Consider the following 21,509-nt stretch of genomic DNA (forward strand, 5'->3'; position numbering starts at 1 on the left):
GTTGGACCAACGACAGTCCTTTTTCGCGAATGCGCACCGCATCGATTATATGCTACGCAGGACACGCTAGATAAACTAGTAATATCCTCAATGTGTAGTTATAACTAGTGATTATGATTGATTGATTGTTTTTTATAAGATAAGTTTAATGCTAGCTAGCAACTTACCTTGGCTTCTTACTGCATTTGCATAACAGGCAGGCTCCTCGTGAGACAGGTGGTTAGAGCGTTGAACTAGTAACCGTAAGGTTGCAAGATTGCATCCCTGAGCTGACAAGGTAAAAATCTGTCGTTCTGCCCCTGAACAGGCAGTTAACCCACCGTTCCTAGGCCGTCATTGAAAATAAGAATGTGTTCTTAACTGACTTGCCTCATTTAAATAAAGGTGTAAGTAATAGTATATTTTTTTTTAAATCGGCAAAATCTGCGTCCAAAAATACAGATTTACGATTGTTATGAAAACTTGAAATCGGCCCTAATTAATCGGCCATTCCGATTAATCGGTTGACCTCTAGTCTGGCTATCTGTCAGCCTTTTGCCAAGCTGATCTGAGGTCTTGGATCCTCGACCAGGAGAGTCATGACAAGTAGTAGGTTTGCTAATGGCTCATTGGTGATGCTGCATGCATGACACTTAGCACCTGGTAGTGGTTGAGGTAAAGATGAACACGTAGCTTTCTTTCTGGTCATATTGTGACTGATGCTGAAGTCAACCCTGAGTGCCATTTTGTTGTCTGTTGGGTCACCACACGTGCATAACCCATTGGTTAACTGTGTTGAACAAGGCTAGGCCTTTGGTCATTGTGTTTCCACTTTATTTTTTGTGTTTTATTTCCTCTAAACCATCAGCATGAATTCACTTCACAATTTCTTTCACGGTTTTTGACGTGTCAAAGGACCTCATAAACTCACTGGTGTGGATCCCCCTTTGTACCGCTATGTATGCTAGCTAATTGCTAAGTACATTTTTAAAGAGGTTTATAGCGCATTAGCTTCCATTGCTAGCTTCCATAACTTTCACAATCACTGGCCTAACTCTATTTCCTCTTTCCACCACGCATACATTTTAATATCAGCCAGCTGAAAATAGTTCCTCATGGTGTGTCAGTGTACTCTGTGAATCCGTCCGTCCCTCCTCCCCCTCCCGGCGGAGTAACACTCTAATTTGAGTCAAGCAGGCAGGCGTGGTGCAGCGCAGGGTGATTGACTCTTAGTACAGTACCTTCGTAGCTTCTCACTGTCGTTACCACATTACCATCCCCGGGGGCAGATCTGACATGAAGATAGGGTTGCATCTCTGGAGAATGTAAAGGGAGCTTTAAGAGTCAGTCATGATTTCGTGCATTGCTCTCAACGTTGTACCACGGCGTTCTACCACTCTGAGATGACGGGACTCACGCTCTGCGTGTGCGTGTGTGTGTGTGTGTGTGTATACAGCCTTGGTCATCTCTGCTGAGGAACTGGAACAGCCTGGCGGTGACTCACCCGGGCTACATGGCCTTCCTCACCTATGATGAGGTCAAGGCCCGGCTGCAGAAGTTCATCCACAAACCTGGCAGGTCAGTGAGAGACTGCATACGTACACGTACACAGACGCATGCAACACTGACACGCGCACATCAACACACACCCACACACACATAGCATATGCACACTGACAGGAGCACACACACCTCAGCTAAATACACTTTCTCTGCTAATGTCAAAGCACACACACAGTGACAGATGCTGCTGTTTATTATGCACTTTCAATCAAGTTACCAACTCATTATAACCATTACTCTGCATATTAAAAAAATATATATAAATAATCAACTCACTGACTTGCCCGTGCTGTTGCGTACTCTCACGCTCCAATACAGCTACTTAGACAACTGTTAAGCACACTACGTTCTTACACAGTCTGTCTGTCAAGAGCTTACACACCACTAACAAACCCAACCTTGCACCACCAACCTAACACACACTTACACAATGACCCAGAAGGCAATGACCCCCCCCCCCCCCCCCCCCCCCATCCGGTCTCACGTGCCCCCTGTGGCACACGGAACGGCGTGGTACCTAGCATCAATAGGACGTATTGTAGAGACTGGGCTGATGTCAATAGTCGCTCCAACAGAGCGCAAGTGTGTGACACAACGCGGCCAGTATTTAGCCCTCATTCACCTCTTAGGCCTAGTTGACAAATTTGGTGGCGCTTTATAATGATGTTAAAAGAATAAGCTTTACTCAGCTATTTATGGATAGTGTATATTCATACTGATAATACTTGAGGATTCTGTGATGTATGAACATTTACAGGCGTTGCATATATACTGCATTGTAAGCGGTGGGTGTGTGTGTGCACAAACACTCAAACTATAAGCAGTACAATTTATAACCGTATATTGTTTACTAACCTTGTAATGCCCACAATTGCTTTATAAAAGGCTTGTTAATGAAAATATGTCATTTAGTATTGAACTCAGTGCAGGGAAGCTCACCAGGAGTTTGTTTAGGGTGGGGATGAGCTGGGATTGGGCATTTTATTTTGTCCGTCCGTCCGTCCGTCCCCCCCTGTTGTCATTAGTCCTTGGTGTGTATGTGGGTGTTCCACAGCTACATCTTCAGGCTGAGCTGCACGCGGCTGGGCCAGTGGGCCATCGGCTACGTCACTGCAGATGGGAACATCCTGCAGACCATCCCCCACAACAAGCCCCTCTTCCAGGCCCTCATCGACGGCTTCCGGGAAGGATTGTGAGTTCACCAACCTCTCTCTCTCTCTCTGTGTCGGTCTCTCTCTCTTTCTGTCTCGCTTGTCTGTCTCTCTCTCTGTCGGTCTTTCTGTCTCGCCTGTATTTCTGTCTCCTCCCTCGCCCATATAAACTTTGTGGATACGTCTCAAAGTCCCTATGCCACTGAACTCAAACCAACACGTCTCATGTTGCGTCGGCCACGACTCCATGTTTTCATAAGCAACGGGAGAGTTTGGTTTGCAACGTGCAGTAGTTTGGGTGGACAGTGTATATAATATCGTCTCCTACAGCAGTGTTTCCACACTCGAGTACCCCCAGCAGCACACCTGATTCTACTTGTCAACTAATCATCAATCCCTTGACAAGTTGAATTGAGGTGTGTTTGTCTGTGGTTTCAACAGAAAGGTGTACTGTTGGAGGGTACTCGAGGACCGGAGTTGGGAACCACTGTCCTCGAGTATGCCGGTGTTTAAATTTTGTATTTCTTTTTTATTTGTATAAATGCTGTGGTAAGTATCTTCAAACCTGTAATCAAATGCTGAATTAGTCTGTGGAAAGGTTTGCTTTGCAAAGAGCCTGATGCATGTGTTCTATAAAGCCACTATGAAAGTATCACTTAGGCCTCAAGGTTACATGAAAGATATAGTCAAAAGCATGCAGTGTGGTTGTGACTCAAATTACACCCTATTCCCCATATTGTGCTGTGCTTTTGATCCTATGTGGCAGCCCTGTGTGGCTCTAGTCAGTAGTAGTGTACTTTATAAGGGGAATAGGGTGTAATTTGAGACAACCTGTGTGTGTTGCTTTACCCTTGTGAGTGACCAGAGTTCCATCTCCTCTGCCCAGCTACCTGTTCCCCGACGGGCGCACCCAGAACCCAGACCTCACAGGACTGTGTGAGCCCTCGCCACAAGACCATATTAAAGTCACACAGGTGGGTCTCTCTCTCTCTCTCTCTCTCTCTCTCTCTCTCTCTCTCTCTCTCTCTCTCTCTCTCTCTCTCTCTCTCTCTCTCTCTCTCTCTGTCTCTGTCTCTGTCTCTGTCTCTGTCTCTCTGTCTCGCTCGCTCTCATTCATAACCTCACAGGACATACTGCACTTCCTGAATCTTGGGTCCTGTTTAGTAGGGAAAAAGATTTGAAACTGAGTGAAACGCATATGAACTTGCCCAGTAGAAAATTCTCATTTAGTTGTCTGTTTCAAAATGTTTTGCCGTGCTGTGTCCTCCTGAACATGACCCTGGCTCTTTTCAGTGGCCGCATACGGTACGAACCGAACTCGACTAAGGGTGCTTTAATGTGCTCTATTTGTATGAATGTGTTACCCTGTGCTCAGTGAGGCCTCCTGAAATCCCATGGCTGACTGTGTGCATGTCCTCAGGAGCAATATGAGCTGTACTGTGAGATGGGCTCCACCTTCCAGCTGTGTAAAATCTGTGCGGAGAACGACAAGGACGTGAAGATCGAGCCCTGCGGTCACCTCATGTGTACCTCCTGTCTCACCGCCTGGCAGGTACTGTACCCCTAGTCTCTTTCACACTTGCTGGGTTGGGTGGATCAGTGGGTCAGCGGGCGGAAGTGAGTATGTGGGTGCATGCATGTGCGTCCTCCATATCGACATGAATTTCCCTAATCCCTCTCTCTCCTCTTTTCTTCTCCTTCAGGAGTCGGAGGGTCAGGGCTGCCCGTTCTGCCGCTGTGAGATCAAGGGCACGGAGCCCATCGTGGTTGACCCCTTTGACCCCAAGGACCCCATAGGCGGCTCCTGTAGGGGCTTGTTCGGGGCAGAGGGCGCCCCCTCGCCCAGCTACGACGATGACGACGACGACCGGCTGGACGACCCCCACCTCATGATGAGCAAGCTGGCCTGTTCCAAGGTGAGCGTGGTCTAGCTGGGGCCTAAAGCTGATTATGGAGCCCTCTTCTCTATAGCTCCCGGGTGAAGTTTTCTCTAGGTGACAGGTCTAGGATCAGCTCCCCCCCTCCCCAATCTTAATACATTACTCTTCCTCTATCCCTGGGCCACGTTCAGCAAGGCGCAACACTGTGGAACGTTCAGATAGAAACGTATTATTTGTGACAGAATTTTTTTCTAAGTTTGCCTACTGAATTTGGGCACATAGCCTACTGTAATCCTTGTGGACTATAGTTGAACACCCCTGCTGTGAACTGAACTGTTCTGAGGAACTCTCTCCCTCTCTCTTTCTCGCACCTTCAGAGTGTAAGATCGCATCGCTTTCATCTTTGACTTCTAAGGTCAGGGTTAGCTTTGCTTCCCCCAGGTATTTGATGTGGAGGTCCCCTTTCTTTTTCTCCTCTTGTGAGCCGGCATCTCTCGGCTGTCTGTCTGTAACACGTCAGAACTCAGCCAGTGGCGTAAGCTTGAACAGACGACTACTTTGAGAGTGAGACTACACACACAGCTTTGACGTGATGGGGGAAAGTTTTCCACCTGGTTTTGAAGAGTAAGTGCAGTGAAAAGTATCCAAGAACTCTCTTCCTGAGCTGTGGGGTGGTGATGTTGGTGCGTTGCAGGTGGAGCGTCCCCCCTCGCCCATGTCCCTGGCGCCCCAGTCCTCCCTGCCCCCCGTGCCCCCACGCCTTGACCTCCTGCAGCACCGACCACCTAACCCCCCAGGAGCATCCAGCCCAGGGGCCACATCCAAGGCAAGCTCTCTGCTCATCAAACAGCAATAGACAAATGGGAATGTCACAAGTTGAAATGTGTGAGAGAGGGGCCTATTTAGCCACTGTTGGAGGACAGTGGAGGTTGACTAGAAATAAAAAATTATAATAATTCAACCAAAAACCTCAAACAACTTTCTTTAAAAAAACTAAAGGCTTGACAGCTGTTAATTAATGTGCTTCCGTAATAAGTTGACAAATACTCCTGTGAAGTAGGCTACTTCCTCCTTTGAAAACCGATTCAATTGATTGTCCTCGTGGTCTGTAATTGTGCTCTCCTTTCCCATAGGCGTCCTCCCACCACAAGGACAAGCCTCTCCCCCTGCCCCCAGCCCTGAGGGACCTGCCACCCCCTCCTCCCCCAGACAGACCTCTCTCTGCCGGGCCTGACGGGTGGCTCGGCAGACGGCCCCTACCCTGCACCCCCCTGGGGGAGCCCAAGCTGCCCCCGGCCCCGCCCAACCGCAACCTGGCCGACTGGAACCCCAGGCCAGTGCCCAAGGCCCCCGGACAGCCACCCAGTGTGGGAGACACGCGGGGGGTCCGGGAGCTCTCCAACAGACACTCGCTCCCCCTGGCCCTACCCTCAGTGCTAGACGGATGCACAGACGGACAGAGGAACAACAGCTCGCTCAGTCTGGACCATCAGCTGGAGAAGGGAGCCCAGGTCTAATACGATCTTCTGTTAGATCCGTTGGTTAAATGTGGTTTCACAGACATGGATTTAACCTATGCCAAGACGGTGTACAATTTGTATGGGGATCACAAATTGGTATTTACAGAAATACGACTTTAGCTGTGTCTGACTGTGTGTCTTGTCGGTCTTCTCTTGTTCCTCCCCAGAGTTTTGGAGGCATGGCGTCTGGCAGTCAGGCGTATGACAACCCCAAAGTGAAGCCTTCAGTCTCGGCAAATGCCATCTATGCTCTGTCAACAAGGTACCATAAAGTGCACACACTCCTCTCCCTGCTGTGTGAATGTGTTGTATGATGTACAGTGGGGAGAACAAGTATTTGATACACTGCTGATTTTGCAGGTTTTCCTACTTACAAAGCATGTAGAGGTCTGTAATTTTTATCGTAGGTACACTTCAACTGTGAGAGACGGAATCTAAAACAAAAATCCAGAAAATCACGTTGTATGATTTTTACATCAGAAAAGCATAACTTAATATTTGGTACAGAAACCTTTGTTTGCAATTACAGAGATCATACGTTTCCTGTAGTTCTTGACCAGGTTTGCACACACTGCAGCTCCTTAGTTGCCCTGGCTGTGTGTTTCGGGTCGTTGTCATGCTGGAATACCCAGCCACGACCCATCTTCAATGCTCTTACTGAGGGAAGGAGGTTGTTAGCCAAGATCTCGTGATACATGGCCCCATCCATCCTCCCCTCAATACGGTGCAGTCGTCCTGTCCCCTTTGCAGAAAAGCATCCCCAAAGAATGATGTTTCCACCATGCTTCACGGTTGGAATGGTGTTCTTGGGGTTGTACTCATCCTTCTTCTTCCTCCAAACACGGAGAGTGGAGTTTAGACCAAAAAGCTCTATTTTTGTCTCATCAGACCACATGACATTATCCCATTCCTCCTCTGGATCATCCAGATGGTCATTGGCAAACTTCAGACGGGCCTGGACATGCGCTGGTTTCAGCAGGGGGACCTTGCGTGCGCTGCAGGATTTTAATCCATGACGGCGTAGTGTGTTACTAATGGTTTTCTTTGAGACTGTGGTCCCAGCTCTCTTCAGGTCATTGACCAGGTCCTGCCGTGTAGTTCTGGGCTGATCCCTCACCTTCCTCATGATCATTGATGCCCCACGAGGTGAGATCTTGCATGGAGCCCCAGACCGAGGGTGATTGACCGTCATAGTGTATCAAATACTTGTTCTCCCCACTGTGTAGGGCCAGGAGTTTTTCCTGACCAAGTGACCCATGAAAAACTCTGTCCTAGGTGTATAGCTCAGAACCCCGAGTTTTCCCTGATCAGGTCCCAAAATCTCCTGGCCCTGGTTATATGAAGTGTCCCCCTCTCTCTCCCTGCGTTGTCAGACCCCATCCAGGTCTGAAACCAGTGGCTGGGGAGGAGGCCTACGAGAGTGACGAGGAGTCCGACTACATGATCCCCACCTCTCGGCCCGTCCTGGTCCCCATGGCAGAGACCCCAGTCCCCAAACCCCCCCAGCCTACCTCTCTCAACTCATGGTAAGCACCCTCTGCTATAAGTCAGCCTATCCTCTCATTGAAAAACACTTCACTGTGAGTTTGTTGATACTGTTGATGATATTGTAGGGGGTAATGTGTACATCTTCTGTTATGTGTTTTCTTATTCTGACATTTGATTTGCACGTCAATAGCAAAAAACACAAGTAAAAAAAAAAATAATAATAATAATTACTGGCCATATGATGTCATGTCCTATTAGTTTTCCTCCCCTTCCTGTGTTTGGTAGGCCCATGCTGAATGACCTGGATGAAGGACCTCAAATGTATGAAGCCATGTATAACGTGCAGGTCCAGGCTCACCTGGCCAGAGACTCGGGTACTGCCCTACCGCAACACTGTCTGTGTGCCAAATGGCACCATTTTCACTACGTAGTTCACTATTGACCAGTACTTTATGGCCACTCTCTGTTCGAAACCCTATCTACTTCTGCTTATTATAAACACACATGCAGTATACCCCATCTTTACCTAGTTCAGCACTCAGCTCTATTCTCATTTTAGCCCACTGATCTATCCCACTGTATTCTATCCCACTGTATTCTATCCCACTGTATTCTATCCCACTGTATTCTATCCCACTGTATTCTAGCCCACTGTATTCTAGCCCACTGTATTCTATTATATCCCCACTGTATTCTATTCTATCCCACTGTATCCTATTCTATCCCCACTGTATTCTATTCTATCCCCACTGTATTCTATTCTATCCCCGCTGTATTCTATTCTATCCCCGCTGTATTCTAGCCCACTGTATTCTAGCCCACTGTATTCTATCCCACTGTATTCTATTATATCCCCACTGTATTATATTCTATCCCACTGTATCCTATTCTATCCCCACTGTATTCTATTCTATCCCCACTGTATTCTATTCTATACCCACTGTATTCTATTCTATCCCCGCTGTATTCTATTCTATCCCCACTGTATTCTATTCTATCCCACTGTATTCTATTATATCCCCACTGTATTATATTCTATCCCACTGTATCCTATTCTATCCCCACTGTATTCTATTCTATCCCCACTGTATTCTATTCTATACCCACTGTATTCTATTCTATCCCCGCTGTATTCTATTCTATCCCCACTGTATTCTATTCTATCCCACTGTATTCTATTCTATCCCCACTGTATTCTATTCTATCCCCACTGTATTCTATTCTATCCCCACTGTATTCTATTCTATCCCACTGTATCCTATTCTATCCCCACTGTATTCTATTCTATACCCACTGTATTCTATTCTATCCCCACTGTATTCTATTCTATCCCACTGTATTCTATTCTATCCCCACTGAATTCTATTCTATCCCCACTGAATTCTATTCTATCCCCACTGTATTCTATTCTATCCCACTGTATTCTATTCTATCCCCACTGTATTCTATTCTATCCCCACTGTATTCTATTCTATCCCCACTGTATTCTATTCTATACCCACTGTATTCTATTCTATCCCCGCTGTATTCTATTCTATCCCCACTGTATTCTATTCTATCCCACTGTATCCTATTCTATCCCCACTGTATTCTATTCTATCCCCACTGTATTCTATTCTATACCCACTGTATTCTATTCTATCCCCGCTGTATTCTATTCTAGCCCCACTGAATTCTATTCTATCCCACTGTATTCTATTCTATCCCACTGTATTCTATTCTATCCCCACTGTATTCTATTCTATCCCCACTGTATTCTATTCTATCCCCACTGTATTCTATTCTATCCCCACTGTATTCTATTCTATCCCACTGTATTCTATTCTATCCCCACTGTATTCTATTCTATCCCCACTGTATTCTATTCTATCCCCACTGTATTCTATTCTATCCCCACTGTATTCTATTCTATCCCCACTGTATTCTATTCTATCCCCACTGTATTCTATTCTATCCCCACTGTATTCTATTCTATCCCCACTGTATTCTATTCTATCCCACTGTATTCTATTCTATCCCACTGTATTCTATTCTATCCCCACTGTATTCTATTCTATCCCCACTGTATTCTATTCTATCCCCACTGTATTCTATTCTATCCCCACTGTATTCTATTCTATCCCCACTGTATTCTATTCTATCCCCACTGTATTCTATTCTATCCCACTGTATTCTATTCTATCCCCACTGTATTCTATTCTATCCCACTGTATTCTATTCTATCCCACTGTATTCTATTCTATCCCACTGTATTCTATTCTATCCCACTGTATTCTATTCTATCCCCACTGTATTCTATTCTATCCCCACTGTATTCTATTCTATCCCCACTGTATTCTATTCTATCCCCACTGTATTCTATTCTATCCCCACTGTATTCTATTCTATCCCCACTGTATTCTATTCTATCCCCACTGTATTCTATTCTATCCCACTGTATTCTATTCTATCCCACTGTATTCTATTCTATCCCCACTGTATTCTATTCTATCCCCACTGTATTCTATTCTATCCCCACTGTATTCTATTCTATCCCCACTGTATTCTATTCTATCCCCACTGTATTCTATTCTATCCCACTGTATTCTATTCTATCCCCACTGTATTCTATTCTATCCCACTGTATTCTATTCTATCCCACTGTATTCTATTCTATCCCACTGTATTCTATTCTATCCCCACTGTATTCTATTCTATCCCCACTGTATTCTATTCTATCCCCACTGTATTCTATTCTATCCCCACTGTATTCTATTCTATCCCACTGTACTCTATTCTATCCCCACTGTATTCTATTCTATCCCCACTGTATTCTATTCTATCCCCACTGTATTCTATTCTATCCCCACTGTATTCTATTCTATCCCCACTGTATTCTATTCTATCCCCACTGTATTCTATTCTATCCCACTGTATTCTATTCTATCCCACTGTATTCTATTCTATCCCCACTGTATTCTATTCTATCCCCACTGTATTCTATTCTATCCCACTGTATTCTATTCTATCCCCACTGTATTCTATTCTATCCCCACTGTATTCTATTCAAAGAGATTCAAATGCCATTGTTTCATTTCACCCTTCTGACCCCACTGTGAATCTCTCCGTTCCTCAGATTACTCTGAGCTGCCCCCCTTGGCCAGTACCAATTGTCCCATCTGGGAGATCCCCTGCCCGGTGCGGGAGCCCCCTGAGGAGGTAGAGGAGGAAAACGGCTACGACATCCCCAAACCAGCGTTGCCCATGGCCCCGGCCCGACGCGCCCTGTCCGAGCTGGGGGCCACTTCCAGCGCTGCCTTCAACCGTCTCTCCGTGGACAGCGAGCCCGGAGCATCCGCCTGTAAGCGTTCGCTTCAGAGCCACCTGTTTCAGACCTTTATAGTTAATTTGTAGGGCGGGGAGTTTTTTCCTGATCTGACCAGGGAACTCTGGGCACTAGGTAGTTTGTTTGATAGAGACCATGTACGAAAAAACGGTGCACCAGATTTGAGTTAAATAAATAGCTAATTCTGTTACTAGTGCCCAGAGTTTTTCCAGACCAGTCGTGTTGAGGAGAAACTCCTGGCCCTATGTGTCTCGAACGGTTACACAACCCTGTTTATTTAACAAGGTTGTCCCTAGTGTTGTATTCCTATATTTATACATATTATCTCAGAGCACCCTTATGGCGTCTTCAAGACTTCGGATTGCGAATCGAGATTTGGGCAGGAGTACAGGAATGTGGATGCTGCTTGTCGTTCTGTGGTTTGTGATGTGAATGCTGTTCTATTCTCCTCCCTGTCCTTCTAGCCTTCTCAGATTCCAGCGACGCCCCAGAGCGGCCGCCCAAGCCCCTCCCCCGCCGCATCAACTCCGAGCACCGGCCCATACCTCCTGGATTAGGCGGCGGTGGTGGCGGAGGAGGAGGTGGTGGAGGAGTAGCCAACCCCCAGATCACCAGTGAGATTGAGCATCTCATGAGGCAAGGCTACACCTACCAGGACATCCAGAAAGCCCTGATGATTGCACAGAACAATATGGAGATGGCCAAGAATATCCTGCGCGAGTTTGTCTCCATTCCCTCCACGGCGCACATTCTTACATAGTACCTCCTCTGCTCCAGCCCTGCCCAGCTCAGCCCAAAGTCCATCGCCTGCAGTACTAGCGCTTCAGCGCTAACTGGAGCCCCTGCCGTCTCCTGTCCGGCGCCCTCTCAAAACTAGCTCATTCCGAGCCCTGCGCTTCACGCGCCTTTTCAAGAGTGACCGGACGCCTTTTGTAATGTGCTGCAGGGCCACTCTCCAGATCCCATGGGGTGAAGTGATGATGATGATGATGATGGTGGCTCATCGCACAACCGACGCTTCGACGGTTGTTTTCACGTCCTCTCGAGGCCTCTACCGAAATGTAATCGACACCCCCCCCCCCCCCCCCCCCCCAAAAACACATATGTGTGTCTATCTAAGAATTTAATATATAACTAAATATATATTAAATGTGTGTAATGTATACATATATATTTCCAATGAGTTCCGCTTCGAAGGTCTGTTTTTATTTCACGTCGTTGATGTTTAAGGATGGATTGCAGAGGACAAAGATGGTGGTTCTTTGGGAGAGAGCACCTTTGTTTCCTAGACTCACAGCAGAACATTTGGCAACATGTCAAATATGGCCTTTATTAATGCTTCGGTACTTCTTTGGGGGGAAAATAATGTGTGTGTGTGTGTGTGTGTGTGTGTGTGTGTGTGTGCCGGGCCAATGACTTGGCTAGTAGTGTTGGGACGTGATGGCTGACCTAGCTCACTGGTTGACCATTTGACTTAAAACCCCGGTGAAAAGCAAAGCTGTGTTTGACTGTGTTGTTGTCTATGTGCATCATTTTCTACGGTGGGTAGCATGGTTTCCTACATCTAACCACCCCTAATCATCTCGTCCAGTGATACCGATGCCCAGACTGGGAAGCCTGTGTTTTTTGTTTTTTTCAGTAAGACGGTTTTTAGAGGCAAGTCCGGGCTCTGCTGTCGGAGCCAATCAATCGAAGCCATCTGGGAGGTCCCGGTTGGCCCATGTCCCAATCCCTCTTCTGTGCAAAACGAATGTGGAATTAATATATTGCTCAGACGTTTTCGTTCTTCTTCCTCCTCAAATGTAGTGCTCTCAAGCAAGAGTCTGAATGGGAGAGGCAAAGTGTACGGAAATGTAATGGTGAGAGAAAAAAAAGGATTGATGGATTCTCATAAAGACCCAGTACCGGGGTCAAGATTCTATGATACATTGACAACAGCTTAGACGTGAGGAGAGCTTCGTCTGCGATGTGCACCGAAGCTGTTCAGCGTCGTGAGAGAAATGTGTCATCGATTACTTTAATAATATATTATTATTATGATCATTGTTGTTATTATTAATTCAGAAGTGCTTTACTGCTGCTACTATTGTTAGTGCTATACAATTAAGCCTTAAATGTACATTTTGTGAAATATTGTTTAACCGCTCTTTTTTTTTTTAAAGTGACAGTATCTCATTTGTGTTCTTTATTTGGTGATGTAGCATACTTGAAAATACTTGGGGTTGTGCAATTCAAGCCGACTTCAATTGTTTCCCCATATTTAGGAAAGTGTTGGACCGGTTAGCCTTTAGAGGAATTATGATGACATCGTAAATGGCACTGTCCCGCAGATTGACCTAAATGGTAGCATCAGCAAAACAAACCATGTGATTGGTGAAGAGTAACAGTGTCAGAAATCTGTATTGTAGATGCCTCCACTTTTAATCTAGATTATAATTGTGCGAGCTTTGTCATTTTAAGGGTTGACTTAATTGCACAGCTGCAACTAAGCCCAGTAGCTTAGTGAACAAGAACATCTTGAGACGCACACCCAATCTTATTTATTTCCGTAAACCTTTTCGGTCACACAGTGACAGGTTCTAAAGAGTGTATGCCTTTCTTTTTCCTATAGAGGTATTACAACCAGTGTTTGGGTCAACGCAACAGCAGGGTTTGTGGACCAGTTGGGAGTGTGGGAATTTTTCTCTCTGGTTTCCCCGAATTTGTTAAAACACTCCCCTGTTGAAGGAGGACTAACACATCTTTCCTCTGTAACTGGGGTTGAAATGTTACTGAAACCTTCCCAGAATTCCCAGGTTTCCCAGAAATCCCAGTTGGAGGATAAGATAGCCTCCCTGCTCATTACCTCCTGATTCCAGGGAAAATGTTGCAATCCTATCTGTTACTCAGAAATACTGTTTTGTACCCTAACCAGACAAGAGACTTCACATGGACTGTTCAGACTCGTCTTGACTCTCTAATGAGTTGGCAACAAATTGTTAAACTAAGCAATGCACTCATTGAATTACAGCAGGTGCACCTCGTTCCTGTCTGTCTACGTGGTAGGTCTTCGTTCACTTTTGAGTTTTCCTGTGTTTTCAGAATCAGTAGGGCCTTTGGAGTTTGAACGCAATCCACAAACCTCTATTTTTAGGGAGCCCATACCGATGAATAATCCACACGTATTGAATTTACGAAAGTAGCCTATTACTAAATTGTCATTAAAACTTGCATATCATTTTGTGCTGACTTCTATTACATTGTTGGTTCAAATGTAAAAAATAAATAAATAAATAAAAATGGCACTGGCTCACATTCCTAGATGTTTCTCTCCGGGACCGGTACTATCGAGGTACGTTGGCCCCTAAAAGGTGGAGAAGCTCTGTTAATGGGATTGCCACCATGGGCTGTAGAATCATCGTATAGGCTAGCTTCTCACCTGTATCTCACGGTCTCCAGACTGGAGGAGGTTTGTGGGCGTCTTTCTTGTTGTTGTTTCTTTTTCTTCTGTTCCTAGTTGCCTTGAGGGAAACCATGAAGTCACTTTTGAATGCACCACCTTCAATAGGGATTGTGAGGTTTCAGAATGGAACCACGTATCCTTTAATCTTGATGACTGTACTGATTCTTGTCTATGTATGAACATGTATGTATACATGACTTACTCCACATTTTGTTGTTACAGCCTGAATTCAAAATGGATTACACGTGTTTCTTGTTCTCACCGATCTACACACAATACTGGCAAAGTGAAAGTGCTTAAATTTTTTTTCAAATGTATTGAAAGTGAAATGCAGAAATATATCTCATTTCCATAAGAATTCACACCCCTGAGTCAATACATGTTAGAATCGCCTTTGGCAGCGATTACAGCTGTGAGTCTTTCTGGGAAAGTCTAAGAGCTTTGCACTCCTGGATTGTACAATATTTGCACATTCTTTTTTTTCACGTTTTTTATTCTTCAAGCTCTGTTAAGTTGATCATTGCTAGACAACCATTTTCAAGTCTTGCCATATATTTTCATGCAGATGTAAGTTGAAACTGTAACTCAGCCACTTGGGAACATTCACTGTCTTCTTGGTAAGCAACTCCAGGTGTAGATTTGGCCTTGTGTTTTAGGTTATTGTCTTGCTGAAAAGTGAATTAATCTCCTGGTGTCTGGTAGAAAGCAAACTAAACCAGGTTTTCCTCTAGGATTTTGCCTGTGCTTAGCTCCGTTATGTTTATTTTTTTATCCTGAAAACTCCCCAGTCCTTAACGATTACAAGCATATACCCATAACATGATGCAGCTACCACTTAGCTTGAAAATATGGAGAATATTGTACTCAGTAATGTGTTGTACTGGATTTGCCCCAAATATAACGCTTTGTATTCAGGACAAAAAATATATATTTTTTGGTGGTTTTACTTTAGTGCCTTGTTGCAAACAGGAGGCATGTTTTGGAATATTTTTTATTCTGCACAGGCTTCCTTTTCACTCTGTCAATGAGTTAGTATTGTGGAGTAACTACAATGTTGTTGATCCATCCTCAGTTTCTCCTATCACAGCCATTAAACTCTCAAACTGTTTTAAAGTCACAATTAGCCTCATGTTGATACCATCCTCTCCGTCAACTGAGTTAGGAAGGACACCTGTATCTTTGTAATGACTGGGTGTATGGATACACCATCCAAAATGTAATTTATAACTTCACCATGCTCAAAGGGAAGTTCAATGTCAGCATTTATTTTTACCCATCTACCAATAGGTGCAATTATTTGCAAAGCATTGGAAAACTTTGGTCTTTGTGGTTGACTCTGTCTTTGAAATGCACTGCTCAACTTAGGGACCTTGCAGATAATTGTATGTCTGGGGTACAGAGATGAGGTAGTCATTCAAAGATCATGTTAAACACTTATTGCACACAGAATGAGTCAATGCAATTTGTGACTTGTTAAGCACATTTTTTTAACTCCTTTTTCCCATAACAAAAGGGTCGGATACTTATTGACTCAAGACAGTTCAGCTTTTCATTTTTTATGAATTTGTGAAAATGTAGAAATATTTTCCACTTTGACATTATGGGATATTGTGTGTCGGCCAGCGACAATCTACATTAACTTCAGGCTGTAACACAACAACAAAATGTGGATGAAGTCAAAGGGTGTGAACTTTCTGAAGGCACTCATAAGTGTATATTGACTTTTTCTGCATACTATACCAATTTTTGCTACCATACTGTCACTTTAAAAATGAGGTGTATACTTACTGATTTAAAATAATGTGCGGAAATTGCTATGTTTTATTTAATTTAGCATTCCTGTATATGTCAGAATTCTATTTTGTATTTTCCCCCCCCGACGGTTTTTGTTTACTTTTGTGAATAATTCTGTGAGCAGTGCCATATGTTTAGAAGTGTCGGTAATGTCCTACTGATGACTAAGAATAAGGCGTTGTCCGACGAGAGAACTTGGTTTCAACCCTTTGGTCTCAGTTAGTCCAGTGTTCTTCTTACAGTACCTATGTTCCCTCTCTGCCTATTGGATGGCGTCACCACGTTACACACCAAACTCCTTTTCACAATTGGAATTGTTCCACTTTTTACCAGAAGAGGGCGCTGTCTGTCCACGTTGCCATGTTTCTCTTCAACAGTCAAGGCGTTTAACTTTTTGATGTTTTTTAATGCTCATATCACTTTGGAAGTATGCACAGTGCTGTACTGTTTTATTAAATGAATAGTAAGACGTCTTGTCCCGGTCTCTGTTTGACGGTACTTATGCTTTGCTCAAGGACTGTGTTCAGCTCACTACTCTGGTTCACACCTGTGCCGCAGCAAAATATTTTCTTCATCCATCTAGTTTTTAAAAACCCATGTTTTATACATAACATGTTATTGGCTGCTGATTGTGCCCCAGGCTTGGGCTTTTGGAAGACACTTGTCCAATCCCAAATCAAGCCCCTGACCCTATGTGCCTTTTTAGAAGTAATATGGTAATTGCTCCTGAGACCTCCGTAAGTGCATAGGGGCTATGGGTGGATTTGGGATTGGACAAGTGTCCGCCGCTCTCTCGCTGCCTTACTGCTTCAGTACCACCAGTACCGTCAGTACCACCACGTCCACTTTGGTTTAGAACATGTCTGTAAGTTGATGCATGTAGACGGTCCGATAACGGGGGCCTTTCAGGGTCCATTGTTCTTTGTTATGCATTTTCCATTATAAACATATTTATTAATTTAATGCTTTGCTGCTCCTCCAAAAACCTCATAAAACTGTTTTCTGGAATTAGAAGCATTTTTTCATGTCTTGAAAAATATATATTTACATTGCAATGCTGCATTTATTTTGTCCGTAATCATTTATCCTGTTGATTTATTTCTGCTATTTATCCATTATCATAGACATCCATTCATTTGATGCAGTCCTGTCTTGTCACTTGAATCACAAAGAAAAGACAAAAGAAAGCCCAACTAGGGTTATGTCCTGATTCTCCACCCTTCTCCCGAGTCCAGAAACATGCAGTCGTGGATTTAACAATGGGTGGAAACTGCCTCAAACGCTTACACTCAATGCATTTTAAATCCATGATGGGTAGTGTGCACACGCACGCTTTTTGGGAGAAGGGTGGAGAATCGGAACCTTGGATTTTAGTTTCTACAGTGAACCTGAACTTGATTCAATGATCCACATTGGGGTGCGCTTGTCCTCCATTGCATCTACCAGTGAGAAGCGGATGCTCTGCCAGTCCACCGCCCTGTCCAACTACAACGATCATCCCTGCAGTGATCACTAGGGGACGATCGAGGTCTGACTTGCTTACTTGTCGTTTGTGCCTTTATCTGAATCTCTTGGTAAGAATGGTTAGCCCCATTTTTAGTGTTCTTAAAAGGCTAAGATCCCTTTATGAACACAGACCCAGTACAACCAACTCCTGTTCCCCTCTCATCTTGGTATCAATTAAAAATGGGATAATTATCTAAATCTATTTTTTTTAGTACTCTTTGGGAAGCAACGTGGGAAACATGGGAGAGGACCAACACACGGCCTCGGCGACTGTAGTACAGTCTACATTCCTGTCTTCACAAGCCAAAAGCAGTGTTTATATTTTGAGTATATATTATACACTATTCTTTCTATCAATGGATCACTAGTCCTGTCAAAGGAAACGGACCGTGGAAGGTCGTCAACATCATGTACAATCTTTTCGGGCTTCAAGACACAAGTTTTTCATTGAACAAGTCATTTTTATTTGCCATTTACTTCCATAAAACTTTTTTTTTTTAAATAATCAAAATTAACACAGTTCTTGTCCAAAATATTAACACAAAATCTTTAGGGGGAGATATTGAAGGGTATAAATAAAAAAGAACCAAACATACATTTTACCTCAAACTATCAAAGATTGATGATTGTCATACTTTTCTCCTAGCTGGACTGTAACATATGATTGGGAGAACCATGAGTAAAAAAAAATATTATAATAATAATTGTTTGAACTGGTGGCCCTAATGATTGATGCAGACTTAAGTTTGGCGCTCACTTAAGCATACCAGCTTTTATCCTGTGGTGTAATGAGAGGACATTCTGGGGTTTGTGTTTTAATATGGCCATGAGCGAGCTCTTCGGATCTTACTTTGTGATTAAGAAAGCTCAAACTAAGGAGTGTATTGTTATCAAGTCATTCTCTCCTGTAGACATTGTGGTAGTCTGACCAACAGATAAAATGAAGTCTTGCCATTTTGTTTGTAGAATGAAAACCACTAGGTATGTGTATATACATATAACCATAACATTTCCGAGGAGTTCTGTGTAAAACACTATCAGAGTTGAACATTTTAGTCCCTGTTCAGACGACTTTCATATAGGTTATGTTTGCCATAGGGGTGAGTAGAGTACATTTGAATTGTTTTACTTTCAGCACCACGCCATCAAGGGAAATATAGTATTCTTTCTAACAAGGATATCTACATATGTAGATCTGGAAATAATCCGAATTCATATAAATGTCAGTTTTTAAAAACAGCTTGTCCAAACAAAAGTGCTGTCTTGGCACAATTTACATACTTACATTTCTTTACTGAATTAAATATGACCACTACGTTTTTATAAACCATATTTATCCTTATCCTGTTGTTACCTCATATACCAGTGATAATGCCTTGCATTACACCTGGGAAGAAAACACTTAGCTTTGCTCAACTTGGCATTGCCTCAGCTTACCCCATGGCCAACATTTTGACTTTACTAGCCCACACAGCTACAAGGATGCACTTTCATGGTATGTTTAGGAATTCATATTGAAGCTTATAGAGACCCCAACCAATGTATAGAACAATCTTACAATTGTATACTTTGGTTTAGATACAAGCATCACGAAACCTCAAACCTAAATTCATTTGACTTGGCGAAAATCTGTTTTTTGGACCTAACTTGTTTACCACTTTTTCCATGTGGTTCCTTCCTTCAGACTTCATGAAATGATGACCTCTTGCTAAAAATTTGGTCAAATTATACATTTTGTGAATGGTTTCCTAGAAACAAGGGTGGCTCAACTTACCCCTCTCCCCACATTAAAGAGCCATTTTATCTTCACTTTCATGAGAAACGAAGCTGACATTTCACTCGCAAACACTCCTTCACCCAACTTAAACCAGATATTCACAGACAAAACATGACGACAAATCATAACAAACAAAACAAAATCAGTGCACTGGACAAATATTCACAAATAACGATAAAACAAGTGTGAAAGAAAGTCAGCTGTACTGCTCGCTGTGATTTGTAGAATAAGAGGCTGAATGTATATAAGGCAGACAGAACTGGAAACATATCAGCGTGATTCTTAACTCTTATTTACAAGGAGTACAAGAACTATGGAAGAAGAAAAAAAAGAGTACAAGAACTATGGAAGAAGAAAAAAAAGAGTACAAGAACTATGGAAGAATGAAAAAAAAGAGTACAAGAACTATGGAAGAAGAAAAAAAAAGAGTACAAGAACTATGGAAGAATGAAAAAAAAGAGCACAAGAACTATGGAAGAATGAAAAAAAAGAGTACAAGAACTATGGAAGAATGAAAAAAAAGAGTACAAGAACTATGGAAGAATGAAAAAAAAGAGTACAAGAACTATGGAAGAATGAAAAAAAAGAGTACAAGAACTATGGAAGAAGAAAAAAAAGTACAAGAACTATGGAAGAATGAAAAAGTAACCAATGACGCTTTGGCTTCATCGGAGCTCTGCTATTGGCTATTGTAGTACAAAATAACCCAATCCGGAACTGATAGGAATGGGGACCCCTTATCCATGCATATTTCACCACCCATGAAGAAATCACTGATTTGACCTGATTGGATAGGCCTTCACCTATCCAAGTCGTGTCAGCTCATTGATTACTCCAAATGAGGGAAAGAAGAAAGGATGCATTCCAACATATTCAAACAGGGCCCATCTCTCATAAGATAACAGAGGATGAGACAAGGCCTTACATGTTCATTCACAAAGCCAAAAACAAAGGGAAAACACATCTAAGATTAGTTTCAGTGGTAAGTAAAAGCTACAACAACAACAAAAATACAAAGACTAAACTGAAACGGAATCATGACCCATACTGGGGTCCATTTTGAGAACATAGCTCTAAAGGTTGAATGTTGGTTTACATGGGTAGATGAAGCAGGCTGTATACATGTAGACATGGTTGGTAAGACCGTCATTATGCACCCACGGTTTCAGTGTACAGACTTTAGCAAAGTAGGAAGTGAATGCAGCCAATCACACGCAGAACAACAGCAGGTGGACCTCTAGAGTAAAGCTAGCTCTGGTCCAGGGCGTTAGTTCACGTTGCTCCACTATGCTGCAGAAGGAACGCACACTAACGCCCTGGACCAGAGCTAGCGCGAAGCCTACACAGACGTCCCTCCATCAAAAAGCAACAAACCAAAAACAACTCCTAGCCATGTCTTTTTAAAAGGTTTGTCTCAGGTTATTTTAAATAAAGAAATTCATACAGAACATATTACACTTCATGAAAAAGCAGTTCCGGGCTGCTCTTCAGTGATTGGTTGCCTGAGTTGGCATTTGGATTAAGGAAAATATATAACAAACAGTCCCTCTTATTTCATGCTCTAACTGGATTTTATGGGTGCAAAGAATAACCACATTCATTAAAATTGCTAGGCTGATCCCAGATCTGTACGTGCTTAGGCCAGCATCTCTGTCATGTTCTTCATTATGCATATGAAAAACAGGATAAAGTATGAAATAGCATGACTTGAGAGAACATAGCCACGTCCTTTGTTAGCCACTGCCATGCTAAAGAACTACGAATCTGGGATCAGGTTAGAGAACTGCAGCACATATCAGATGAGTTCTCCTGGAAGTTGTAGGCTACGAGGCATCAAAGGATCCATCCCACCCTGAGCGAGTGAACTGGCCTGGGAGCAGCTGCAGCAGTCGCCCCCTCACACACCTACGCTCACTTCTGCACGTACATGTACTTATCACTTTACTCCAGAGGACACACACACACACACACACACACACACACACACACAGAGAAGCGAAACCATATGTAAATGTGCTCATAGATTGTATCATAGGACAGCTGGTAAGGAACATTCAACACCAACACAACATTGCATTGTATTA

At 43.5% G+C, this 21,509-nt stretch overlaps 2 protein-coding genes across 6 annotated transcripts in view; one reads left to right on the forward strand and one right to left on the reverse strand.

Annotated features, from left to right (window-relative positions):
• The window catches only part of cbl (Cbl proto-oncogene, E3 ubiquitin protein ligase), a 63,509-nt gene extending 49,311 nt beyond the window's left edge, over window positions 1-14,198 (forward strand). The window contains exons 5-16 of one of the 2 annotated variants that reach the window (XM_021587339.2): window positions 1,436-1,557; window positions 2,597-2,734; window positions 3,580-3,667; window positions 4,114-4,245; window positions 4,397-4,609; window positions 5,268-5,399; window positions 5,707-6,084; window positions 6,261-6,355; window positions 7,467-7,619; window positions 7,867-7,955; window positions 10,697-10,921; window positions 11,371-14,198. In XM_021587339.2, coding sequence (XP_021443014.2) covers window positions 1,436-1,557; window positions 2,597-2,734; window positions 3,580-3,667; window positions 4,114-4,245; window positions 4,397-4,609; window positions 5,268-5,399; window positions 5,707-6,084; window positions 6,261-6,355; window positions 7,467-7,619; window positions 7,867-7,955; window positions 10,697-10,921; window positions 11,371-11,666 — 2,061 coding nt within the window. In that variant the 3' untranslated portion in view covers window positions 11,667-14,198. The remainder of the gene's footprint in view (window positions 1-1,435; window positions 1,558-2,596; window positions 2,735-3,579; window positions 3,668-4,113; window positions 4,246-4,396; window positions 4,610-5,267; window positions 5,400-5,706; window positions 6,085-6,260; window positions 6,356-7,466; window positions 7,620-7,866; window positions 7,956-10,696; window positions 10,922-11,370) is intronic. The other variant, XM_021587341.2, reaches the window with a different exon arrangement.
• Window positions 14,199-18,148: 3,950 nt separating this feature from the next.
• Window positions 18,149-21,509, reverse strand: part of LOC110507384 (cell surface glycoprotein MUC18) — a 47,541-nt gene continuing 44,180 nt past the window's right edge. For 3 of the 4 annotated variants that reach the window (XM_021587345.2, XM_021587342.2, XM_021587343.2), the window contains one exon: window positions 18,149-21,365. In XM_021587345.2, the coding sequence (XP_021443020.2) occupies window positions 21,337-21,365 (29 nt within the window). In that variant the 3' untranslated portion in view covers window positions 18,149-21,336. Of the gene's footprint in view, window positions 21,370-21,509 lie in introns of all 4 variants that reach the window. The other variant, XM_021587344.2, reaches the window with a different exon arrangement.

This window comes from Oncorhynchus mykiss, chromosome 27 (assembly GCF_013265735.2).
Source record: "Oncorhynchus mykiss isolate Arlee chromosome 27, USDA_OmykA_1.1, whole genome shotgun sequence".
Classification (NCBI taxonomy): domain Eukaryota; kingdom Metazoa; phylum Chordata; class Actinopteri; order Salmoniformes; family Salmonidae; genus Oncorhynchus; species Oncorhynchus mykiss.